The sequence below is a fragment of the Acinonyx jubatus genome, chromosome B3, assembly GCF_027475565.1.
Source record: "Acinonyx jubatus isolate Ajub_Pintada_27869175 chromosome B3, VMU_Ajub_asm_v1.0, whole genome shotgun sequence".
NCBI lineage: Eukaryota > Metazoa > Chordata > Mammalia > Carnivora > Felidae > Acinonyx > Acinonyx jubatus.
In genome coordinates, this window is record NC_069386.1 from 98,506,233 (window position 1) to 98,518,892 (window position 12,660).

The window sequence follows — 12,660 nt, forward strand, 5'->3', positions numbered from 1 at the left end:
GACATTTAAGTCTGCAATTCATTTGGAATGGATTTGGACACTCTGTACACATACGAGGTAGTGCTCCAAATTCCTTTGTTTCATAGAGATAATCAGCAGCACCATTCATGGGGAAATCCTCCTATTTCATGCTCATCTGCAAGACTGGCTCTCAGAAAGCCAGTTTCCATACGTGTGCAAGTTTGTTCCTAGAGTCTCTGTTTGGACTCTGGTTATTTCATTCACCCCGGAGCCAACACTACACTGCGAGTCCAGTGTGATGTGACTTTTTGCCATCCGGTGAGGTTTGTCCCCTCTTCGCCTGTTGGTTGTTAGGAGTGTTTTGGCTATTGGCCCTTTGCTCTTCTGGATTAGAAGAAATGTGTTTTCCGAATGTTCCTTCGAAGAGCTAACTGAATTTATAATTAGGCAAGGCAGACAGAAATAAGGTTTAAATGGTCTGCTCAGTAAACCTGAGAGTAAATGTGTTTACCTGAATTTTATTCTGGTCATAAAAATAATATTCACAAAATTTAGATTTGACATGAGAATTTGTGCTCATAAAAAGTGTTTTCTTTATCATTCAGTATCTACAAACCATATTAATACAGGTATGTTAAACTTGTTTGGTTGGTTGTGCTGTTTTTATCATAAATTTAATTAACATTGGACTTGGACCACTTCCCTGAGCTGTAATACAGATAATGCCTGGCCAATGAAGCCACATGAGACTATAATTAGATTCCGTGAGATAATGGTCTCAAATTATTTTAAGTGCTTATATTTTTTAGCAATATGTAGGCCTGTGCCCAAATATCAGAAGGGAAACTCAACTAGGAGTTGAGCGTATGCATACTGGTAACTGTTTAATAAAGGAATAGAGGATTTTCATGTACACATTCAGCCTGGGAAACTTTGTATTGTTTATTAAATAAAGCAGAGAAAGCCAGAGAAGAATCAGCACAGTGGGAAATAAGGTCACCAGATAAGGCTTTTTTTGCTACTCTATTTCCTGTTCTGGGTGGCTCTGCAGTCCACTCTGAGAATTTCATTCCTTTTACTCAGATTGAAAATTTCCCATTTCCTGTCACTCTCTACCACCTCCCCCATTCTTGAGCTGCCAAATCGAAGCCGTTCAAAGAGATGAAGACGCAGTTAATTTGTTGAAGAGCCCGGAGCTTTCGGTAAACAACTTCTTCCTGGATATTACTGTGTAGAGATGACTGGACCTTTATCAGCAGATTAAGAATTGACCGAATTATTATCGTACCACGTCTCTTAGGTCTGTGCCCACACGGCACAGCTCGTCCTTGCCACAGCAGTGCCGGAGAGCCGCAAAAAGAGGGAATGGCTGCAATAGCTGCACAAACGTTTGGGGAGGTGGGTGTGACAGGATTTTTTTTTTTTTTTTTTTGGAACAAAGCAGAGAACGGATGGCAGTTAGCAATGTTATGCGTGCAGGAAAGGCTTCAGTAAGGATTAGTGATGATGCTGTCACAAAGGGCTGAATTCAGAAAGCCCTGTTCTCTTAGGAATTCTCAAAGCAGTGAAGATGTTACCACGTTTTAAGTGATTAGTCTAAAACCAGCAGCAGACCTTGTCAAAAGTCTATAGGGTAGAAACGGTTATGAAAGGTATGGGATAGGACTGCGTCTTAGAGGATCAGAACCAATTTTGCGTTACAAAACCTAACATTTCACTGGGAAAGTACTATAATCAGTGTAGGTATAGTGTTGAGTACTTTAAACATTTGTCTTTAACTGTGTGTGGGATTTCTTCCAGATAAATTAAAGGTCAGAAACCCAGGTTGGTCTGATCCCATCACATCAGCAACTGGTAATGAATTAAAAGCACCTTAATAAGGCTTTTTTTTTTTTTTTAAGTGTGGTTGACACACGATGCTGTCTTAGCTTCAGGTGTACAACACGGTGACTTGGCAAGTCTATCCATTATGCTGTGCTCACCACAGTGTAGCTGCTGTCACCATGCAGTGCTGTTTCGGTACCACCGACTGTAGTCCCTATGCCACACCCTTTATCCTCGTGTCTCACTGCATAACTGGAAGCCTGTCTCTCCTACTCTCCTTCACCCATTTTGCCCATCCCTCACCCACCTCCCCTCTGGCAGCCATCAGTCTGTTCTCTGTATTTATGGGTCTGTTTCTTTTTGTTTATTCATTTCCTTTGTTTTTTAGAGTCCACATGTGAGTGAAATCATATGGTATTTGTCTTTCTCTGACTTCATTTAGCATTATACTCTGTAGGTCCGTCCATGCTGTCGCAAAAGCCAAGATGTCATCCCTTTTTATGGCTCAGTGATACTCCTGTGTGTGTGTGTGTGTGTGTGTGTGTGTGTGTGTCTACTGTATGTCCCTCATCCATTCATCTATGGATGGACACTTTGGTTGCTTCCACAGCTTGGCTATTGTAAGTAATGATGCCATAAACATAAAGGTCAAAATTGTTTTAGAATATTGTTTTTATTTTCTTTGGGTAAGTACCCAGTAGTGGAATTACTGGATCATATGGGATTTCTATTTTAAAATTTTGGAGGAACCTCCATATGGTTTTCCACAGCAGCTGCGCTAGTTTGCATTCCCACCAATAGTGCGCGAGAGTTCCTTTTTCTCCATATCCTCACCAGCACTTGTTTCTTGTATTTTTGAATCTAGCCATTCTGACAGGTGTGAGGTGGTATCTCATTGTGGTTTTGATTTGTAAAGTCTTTTAACATAAAAAAAAGAACAAAAACTATGTTAAACATAAAAACGTACAATTTGCCACAATGTTGCTTTTTTGTCTAAGAGCGGAACAGCCAAGAGACTTTCCTTCTACAAAGTTTGTGTCTCTAGTTGGTGTCTCTGGTAATGTGTTAATTAATGACCATCCTTTCATAATGTGTATATATATATATATCAAATCACCACATGTCCACTTTAAATACCTTACAGTTCTGTCAGTTTTACCTTGGTAAAGCTGAAAAAACTAAGTTCATGTCTCTACATCCCTGACCTTTGAAGTTCAAGGTTATGTAAAAAATAATCTGTACCAAGTTAAAATTACTGATTAACTACATCATCGGCAGGTCTCTAACTTGCTGATTTAGGAGAAATAGAGTTAGAAGAGAGCTTCGTAGTTCTCCTGTCCCCAGTGCCTTCATGTTTACATGAAACTGAGCCACACAGCAGAAACCTAAAACTATGTCTCTGGAAACCCTGGCCAGTGTTCTTTTCATGGACTGATGTCATTTCTGTAGTGGGACTACTACCAATGGAGTTCCTCAAGATCTGTGAAGTGTTTACTGGGTAGGAAGGAAATCTGGGTCCCACTTCTAGCTCTGCCTTCGCACTAATTAATTATAGCTGGGAGACTGTGAACAGGTCACTTGGCCTCTCATCTAGAAAATGAGGATGGGTTGTATGATTCTTTAGAAGAGACTGTGTATATGGAAGTATTTAGCATGTCTCCTCACATGTAACTGGTGTGCAAGAACTAGGTTTGTTTCCTTCATACTGAATCATGCTGATGCTGTAAGAATTCTAAGTTGTATTAATTCCTTGATTTCCAAAATAGCCATCATTATATTCAGTGAACAAATATGTGTTAACTGATCCTAGGTAGAAACGATGAGGCTCAGACCCAGTCCTTAAGGGAGTAGCTTATTATTATGGGCAATAATAATGATGATTGCTCTTAAGTTCCAAAAAGGACCAAATTTAGTGGCTGTTCACGAGTAAGAAAATTTTTGGCTGCAAGGAAACTTAGAAGTGTTTGTGGAAGAGAGAACCCTGGAGCTCTTTCTAAAATTTCTAAAACCCCAGAAAGATGGGATCTCAACAGGTGGGAGACTGGAAGAAAATCTGTGGAACATCATAGAGATGGGCGAGTGTAAAGTGTGTCCAGAGAACGTGGGCCACCCAATTTGGGATGAAGGCTGTTGGAAGATGAGAAAGATGCGGGCTGGGATACAGACCATAGGAGACCTCTTAGCACCTGCCTGGGGACTTTGGCTGTTATACTGTAATCAACCAAGGTCATCAGGGTGGCATGTAGCCAGTGCTGTGCTGGGACGGAATTAATGTCAAAATTGCCAGTATGGCAAGTGGGGCAAAACCGAGAGACAGAAAAATCAGCCATCAGGAGAGAGGCTATTCTCACTTGTACAGAGGCCTTAAGACTCTAAGGGTCTTGAGTATGCCTTCGTCTAAATCTACTTCAGGGCTTTTACCAAGTGACTATACAAGTTGGTGACCTGTATTTAAGATGAGAAAAGGAGATACATTATTTAAATGTTGTTTTAATGGGAAGAAGCCCTTATATTTGGAACAAGGATTGTTATGACCTGGCCTTAGAGTACAAAGAAAACCCATGGAGAAGGTGATAGGAGCTTTGCTTCTAGAGGCCATGGCATCCTGGCAGGCCCAGGACAAAGACCTGAATTCAGGTGTCCATGATAGCAGTGACAAAAGATTGCCTGAGGGAAAAACCAACCAGACTTGGCCTGATTAAATGCAACAGATAAAGGGAAAAAGTCCAGGACTGAAGTTTTGCATCTGAATAATTAGCATTAACACCAGGGAGCAGATTCATACATGTGAGTTGTGGTCTTTTAGACCAGGAGTTATTTTGCCGTTTAAAACAAATTCTGCCCGAGGCAACAATGTCTGTTCATTTGTCATATTTCTGTTTATACAATCTAATATTTAAATATTATGAGGTTCATTTTTAAGTAGTAGAACAAAAAATGGGGTGGAAGAATCTATCCTAGAGATTAAGTATCAACTATCTGGTGATACTCTGGATACCAGCGAGTTGTTCTCCTAACACAAGATGTAGGCAAAGTTCTTCCCAAAGGCAAGAGTTCATTTCTACAGTTAATGCTATGGAAACAGTAAAAACACAAAGTACAAAAAGAAACATAAATAAAAGATCTTGCTTTTATTTAAAATAAAATGCATTTATACAGTCTTTAAACCATGGATTATTGGACAATACTGGTAATCCACCCCTCCCGGCCCCCTCTTGGGTTATGTGACCTAGGAATTTTGACTATAGCACCAATGCCGACTGTAACAGCGCAAAAGACAAGAACATGGCCAGTCCAGGCATTAGAGTTAAGGACATTGTGGCAAATCATGACTATAATGAAGTCATTCTTAATTTAGCAGATATGAAAACTGCACATTATATTTTTAAAAGCATTTAATTAATGCAAAGATGCTACATCTAAGACATTTGCTAGTTGTGAGTTTTTTAAAAAACTGTACAATTTATAAAATTTGTGTTTGTACATTAGTTACACAAAATGCATACTTCATAGACCTTTACTTCATATTGTAATGCAAAAGTTGCATTATTTTAGGCAGACAGTGAATATGCTGGTGAATACTAAAAGTGTTGTAATACAACAGGGTGTGAAAGTCAAAACACAAGACAATATACATACATGCTTATTCAAGGACAAAAATAAACCAAGCATAAGGGACCGATAGCATTTTCCTTCAAGGTCAAACAATAACATTATTGAATATCAGGCATCCTCCACAGGCCTGATTTATTTGGGGATGGGAGTGAGGGATGGGGAATCAATAGCTACCAGAAAGTAGGCATTTTTAAAACACATGATCAAATTAAACATACATTAAAACACATGCATTAAACATGATAAATAGACTTCATATAGTTTAAGCCCTGGATAGCTTTAAAGTAGATGGCTTGAGTTTCTTAGTTTGGCTAGCTTAAATCAGTGATGTTTTGTTCCTGACTTGCCCACTACTTTCGTTTTCAATTCCTGGCCCTAAGGAATGTGTGCCATATTCATGTCCATATATTGTATCATGATAGCAGATTAATAGTCGTGCTTGTTAGTGCACATATTAACTGGTCTGGTAAGGCAAAAAAGTTTTCATGATAAAATGATAAATTTCAAGCTTACTTTATTAAGCAGCATATAACAAACAACAGCTTTCAAAGTTAAATATTGTTATGGCCATGGAGTTTCATTACACAATATTTCTATTCACACCCAGCCACTGGTAAGTTTGTAGAACATCTCTTCATCTAAACTCTCATTTTGGTCTTTCGCACGCGTTGAGAGAAATATGTAGCCACCAATGAATTCGTGAACCACTTTGCAATCTACTTCGGTACATATGAAGGACAATCGTACTTCATCTGCAAACTCTACCGTGACCTGGAACAAAGACAAAGAACTGTCATTCTCAGTAAAACTCCACATAAGGTAAGGCACAAGTGACGCTACTGTGCTGTTTAATGTCTGCCCTATCACAAGACTATTTGTCGACCCTCAATTTTTTTTTAATCCTAAACTAATAATGCCTTCAGTTCCAAAAGAATACAAGTTGACTAGCCCCTCCCCGACTCCTTTTTAGTTTTCATGTTCTGAAAAGGAAGACTGAATGCAAAGGGTTTAGGTCATTATGTTCTCAAATGGTCTCTGGTGATTCAATTAATGAGAATGTCTCTCTTCAAGGCCTGAGAGAAAACCTACTTCCTGCATTTAATATTTGCTTCAGATACTTAACCTTTAGGTATCATGTTTGAATACAGTAACAACCCCTCTTATCCATGGGGAATATATTTCAGGACCCTAAGTGGATGCCTGAAACCATGGACAGTACTGAACCCTACATACACTATGCTTTTCTTTCCTTTACAGATATACCTATGATAAAGTTTAATTTGTAAGTTAGATACTGTAAGAGATTAACAATAACAGAATTATAACAATATACTATAACCAAGTTATGGGAACATGGTCTCTCTCTCAACATACCTTATTGTACTGTACTCGCCCCTGTGATAATGAGAAATGACAAAATGCCTATATGACGCAATGAAGGTAAATGACATAGGTGCTGTGACATAGTGTTAGGCTCCTACAATATATCAGGAGGAGGATGGGTTATCTGCTTCTGGATCAAGGTTAACCACAGAAAAGTAACCTATTATTCGATGCAGTAATAGGAAGTGCTACAACAAACCCAATGTCCCTAAAACACACAGCTTATCAGTAGAAGATTGTTTAAATGATATTTATGTACTTCAAGTCTGGGGGCAGCATGATATAACAGTAGTAGCTGTGCCAGGTTTTAGAGCCCCTGAGCATCTGACTTTGAATCCTGATTCTGTGACTATGTGGTCATAGCAATCATGGCCCACAGGCCTCTACATGTGAGTGTCCTCATTTGTAAAGTAGGGACAATCCAACTATCCCGCACAAGGCTGTGGTGAGATTTAGAAATACAAAAACATCTAGCATCATGACTGGCACAGAGTAGGCATTCAATAAACAGCAGCTGCTACTAGGAGTGAAAGGGATTTAGCATTACAGGAAAACAATCTTCTAAGCAGATCATTATATTCTTAGAGTTCTAATAACTGGGCTAGTTATGAACTAGGCAAGTTTAAGTGGGAAATGAATAACCAACCATGTTTTATACTTTACTTTAAGAGGTAATGGTACAAACAATCTATAGAATTTATAGGTCTTTTAATTCTTAAGTTTTAGAAGGGCTGTATATATATTTAAAAATTTTTTTTCTTGAAGTTTATTCATTTTTGAGAGCAAGGGGCAGAGAGAGAGGGGGCCACAGAATCTGAAGCAGGCTCCAGGCTCTGAGCTGTCAGCACAGAGCCCAACGTGGGGCTTGAACTTGTGAACTGTGAGATCATGACCTAAGCCGAAGTCAGACACTTAACCGACTGAGCCACCCAGGTGCCCCAGAAGGGCTATATATTAATTCAAATAACATTGTTATAGCTTGCCATTTATTTATTTATTTTGAGAGTGTGCGCATGAGCAGGGTAGGGGCAGGAAGGGAGAGAGTGAATCCCAAGCAGACTGTGAGCTAACACTGCAGAGCCCAATGCAGGACCTACGTCTTACAAACCTTGAGATCATGACCTGGGCCAAAACCATGAGTCGGATGCTTTAACTGACTGAACCACCCAGGTGCCCACCCCTAGCTTACCATTTTTATTTCCCAGTTCACATTCCACTGTTTCATGTTACTGAAACGCCATGTTTTAATTGCGTCTCCTGTGCTGGCATCCATCCTAATCAGTCTGTTATATGCAATTCCAATAAGTTCTTCTTTTTTTCCTCCTTGGAACCTATAGTATTAAAACATAATAAATGTTTAAAAACACGTTGGGGGGGGAGGAATGTTGCTCTGTTTTTCTTTTTTTTTTAATAGAGGGTGCAAGTGAAGCGAGGGGCAGAAAAAGAGAAGTGGGGCTCACCCGATGCAGGACTCAAACTCACAAACTGTGAGATCATGACCCGAGTCAAAGTTGAATGCTTAACCAACTGAGCCCCCGTTTTTAAGATGTGCTCTTTAACTCTCAAAAAAGTGATATTCTTATATAAGTAAAAATAGAAATGCTATCATTTTGAGTTTTTTGGGGGGAGAGAGAGAATGCACAAGTGGGGGCGAGGGGCAGAGGGAGAGAAAATCTTAAGCAGGCTTCATGCTGAGCGTGGAGCCCAATGCCGGGCTTGATCCCATAATCTTGGGATCATGACCTGAGCCGAAATTAAGAGCTAGACACTCAACTGACTGAGCCACCCAGGCAGCCCAATCATTTTGAATTTTTAAAGTAAAAATTACAAGAATAGAAAATACATTTCGATATTCTTTACTGTAAAATTGCTTAACGGATCTCAGCAGGTACTTTAAATGTTTAATTGAAATAGATTAAGTAAAAACGTACACATTAAGATTTATACATAGATGTTTAGTAGCAGAACCACTGACCTTGCAATAAAGTGTGTGATGCCAAATTCTGGTAATGACTGCCATGCTTGAATAAATCTCATCTTGGCTTCAATTAGACTCATCTGAGCTACATTCTGATGGGCCTCCAAGATTCTTGCTGTTATCTAAACATGATTAAACATCACCTTTACCATCAGACAATATTCTTTCATTGCAGGAGCAAAACAAAAGTACCCAACTGTGCCCCACCCCACAATTACCTCTAAGAGTTGGAATTAGGAAATTTCTGAAGCCACATTTAGGAATTTTAGTTAAATAATGACTCTTCAAAATAAACCTTGATGTATTTCTTTTTGATTTCAGTTTGCATATATCCAGAAACAAAAAGTACTTTCAGGAGTAATAACTGCCACTCCCAAAACATATTCCAAGGACAAACACATATTTTGCTTTTATAAAACGGTATGTTCTAATCCTGTACATGACAGGTTTTAAATTTAGCACCAAAACACAATATCAGAATGAGTACCTGCAATATAAATTCGTAGTGGACTATTTATTAGCACCTTTAATACTTGAAACCACCATAAAGATTTTTTTAATTTCTAAAGGTATCATTAGGAAAGTTAACTTTTAACTTAAATTATACTCACTTTGGGATGACTACTCCCACAAAGAGTGGAAATCCATGAAGGCGATGGGGTGGGGGGGTGGGGTGGGGGAACTGTAGCTAGGGCTTTAAATATTTTATGTATTTATTTTCTTTCCTTTTCTTTTTTAAATATGGAGAACTTACCAAATCTCTTATATAGCCTGGCTGTAGATGGCAATGCGAGGAAAGAAAAAGGAAGCAGAAAGAAAAAAAAAGGCAATCAGAAAAAATGGCAATGAAGCAAAGAAAAAGTTGCGGTAACCTGCAAACCAAAATTCCAGCCAAAAACCATGCAAAAAAAATTACTTCAGGTAGAAACCAAGCAAAGTAAATGCAAGCATGAAAATGAAAATGAGAAAGCAGCGATTACTTTCCACTTTGAATACTGAGAAACACTTCCATATTATTTTAGATTGTTAAGTGTTACTAAAATTATGGGTAGAAATTTGTAGGGAAAAAAATAAAAAAGAGCAAATACCCTTTTCCCTGCTCATTTACTTACCAGTTCTTACTGGTTAGGGCAGAGCTAATGATTTTAGTAGGAAATCAAAATTAACATTCAAAAACCTTTAATGTTTTCAGATTGAGTCAGATAATATGACCCATGCACCACTTTTCAGAAATAAGTTGAAGGCATAAAATAAGTGCAGTGACCATACTGTTTCTTTATTTACAAAAGAAAAGCAACCCCCCTCAATTACCATCTGTTTTTTGCATCCTTTTTCCTGGAAGGGAAAATGAAGAGATGCTATATACTACACTAGGAATGGTGGCTATACACACAGTAGTCTATTTCAATTTGTATTAACATGGATAAAATACCCAACAACTCTTTTCTTTAAAATGTAAAAATGCAGTTTGGGAGTCACAGTCATATAAGGATATGGATATATATATATATATAGCGCAAGTTTAAATAATATACAGTTTTGGGGATTTAAAGTAGATTAAATATAACAAATTCTCTGTATTGGTGGGCCCAAAGGAAAATCTTATGCCCTGATAGGAATAAAGGACCCCATGGCCCGGACCTCATCCTACTGGACTCCTGAACACCACTGTACTATATAGTTTAACTATTAAGCCCTATGTCCAACGACGAGTACAGCATGTGACACACAATAAGCAACTAAACTTCTGCCAATCAGCACTTTCTAGGTGTCAGGGCAATACATGCTCTCTACCTTCTGGGAACAACCCATAAATTTAGTCAGGGAAAGAAGGATTACAAAAGAATGTGTGTTTGATAAAATGCCAACGTGGAAGACAAGGCTGGAAGAATCCTTAACCACGGACCACACATACTGCCACCTCACCAGTTGAAGACAGTCAAATAGTCACTGTTTCTGTCCCCCAGAGAATTTTCACTTGACAATCTAGTTGAGAAATCAGGGTTGGAAAACTATCTTTTAAAAGTGAAAACAATCATTTGAGAGGCTTCTGAGAAAACAATTCAGTACCCATCTCCGACAGCTAAGCTAACATTTGTCAGTCTTCACAGTTAGACTTGAAGACCTTTTTTTCCTGGTACCTCACAGTGAAAGAATCTTGCTAAGATTTGAAACTGTTCCTTGCCTTTGAAGGCAAATGAATCCACTTTCAGAAACAAGGATTTTTTTACAAGTAATTTTTAAATGAAACAACGAAGAATAAAAAAATAAAATTAGTACTTGATTCACTTTCCCTTTTTAACTTACAATCTACATTCCACAAATCTCCCCAGGGCAGCATTTCCTCCATTCCTCACTACTCCCACATTGTAGGGACTGTGGGATAAACAATTTCCATGTAGCTTACACAACCTCTGAAACTTAAAGACAAATACTTGGTAATTAACCTTCTGAACATTTCCAGCTAAGTAATTTCAAACACATATGATAAACATTATATTTAAAGTTAAGAATTAGTAAGTGTTCTGGGTATTTTATTGGGCCCTCCCAGTAATGTTTTAAAATTATTCTTTAACAGATAAAAATCAAACTAGATAGAAATGAAATATTTATTTTAAAGGCCTTCTTCACCCCACCTCACACTGAAGCCTTTGCCTTTTATGGCATGATGTTTGGTGTAGAGAATACTGGGGGCTATCCCAAATGAAATTCCCCTGCAAAGAACCTTTTATGTTGTACTGAAGAACCATTTTCCTAAATAGCAATCCTTTTATGGTATTAATTTCCAGGAAAGGAATTCTAAACAAAGTGAACAAAAGCAGTGAATTTCAATCAAAATTTACCAAACTCTGTCACATCACGCAAATCTTGGTTTAGGTTTTTGACTGTTAAGAAAAGACGATGTTAAAATGTAGACTATTTCTACCATTGTAAAGTTTATCTCCAAAGCTGGAAAAGTCCATTTTGACAGTGAGAAGTTGTTCTAGACTTTGCCGGGAAATGCTGGCTGTGCTTTATACCACACATATATAAGGAATAAAACTGCATGAATTAAGGAATTCAAAGCATCCACACCATTTCAATTCCCTGAAAGAACACCCTGTTAACAGAGCGGTTTCCTTAGGTTGTTTAGAATAAATATGCTTCCTACTATTTTACCTTATGATCTGTCCTATTAAAATGATAAACATTTTTTAAAATGACTTAACTGACTGAAGGCCATCCACATCCTATTTTATATTCCAGCCACCTGATATGAAATTCAGATCATCATTAAAGCCACAAAGTTTTAACAGGGGAAACTAAATTTACAGTACATGTACAAAATCATACGAGAAGAAAAGAGATGAAATGAAATGAATCAAATACCTGCTTGTTCTTGTACTTTTTTAGATAGCGAGGGGACACCAAACATTCAGGATTTATATCAGTTGTGATCTGCTCTGGTATTAACTGAGGATCTGGGTTTAAATGCTGCATCTTCAGGAAGGAAAGAATATTTTGAACTTCTAAGTTGTAAGAACTGTCTGCCATGGTCTTGCCTTTGGAGGCTAATCTGCAGGCTGCCATCCAGTGTGCATACTGTTTTTCCTGTTGAAAAGAAATACTGAAATATGAAATGTATCACATGATGGGTCCTTTAAGTATAAAATGTAAGGACGACTGGTCAACTTACTAGGGAACTGAAGAAAACTGAAGTTCACACTTTTAATTGGAAAACTTACATTGTCACAACGAAGCCAGATTTCATTCATGCCCTCTGCAACTGGAATCAGGAGTTTAATGTTAAATTTTTGGCCTGAAATGTTTACATCTGGGGTAACTTCACATCCTGTAATAAAAAAATTATTAAAATGGTCAAATTTACCTTTAAGAAATCACAAGCCGCTATAGGTAGC

General features: G+C 38.0%; 1 protein-coding gene across 6 annotated transcripts in view; it reads right to left on the reverse strand.

The window, feature by feature from the left end:
• Positions 1-4,897: 4,897 nt before the first annotated feature.
• Positions 4,898-12,660, reverse strand: part of FERMT2 (FERM domain containing kindlin 2) — an 83,515-nt gene continuing 75,752 nt past the window's right edge. For 2 of the 6 annotated variants that reach the window (XM_027065723.2, XM_027065721.2), the window contains 7 exons: positions 12,487-12,593; positions 12,131-12,352; positions 10,073-10,096; positions 9,516-9,536; positions 8,759-8,883; positions 7,973-8,114; positions 4,898-6,171 (listed from right to left, as the gene is read on the reverse strand). In XM_027065723.2, coding sequence (XP_026921524.1) covers positions 5,998-6,171; positions 7,973-8,114; positions 8,759-8,883; positions 9,516-9,536; positions 10,073-10,096; positions 12,131-12,352; positions 12,487-12,593 — 815 coding nt within the window. In that variant the 3' untranslated portion in view covers positions 4,898-5,997. The remainder of the gene's footprint in view (positions 6,172-7,972; positions 8,115-8,758; positions 8,884-9,515; positions 9,537-10,072; positions 10,097-12,130; positions 12,353-12,486; positions 12,594-12,660) is intronic. The other 4 variants (XM_027065725.2, XM_027065722.2, XM_027065726.2 and 1 more) reach the window with 2 other exon arrangements.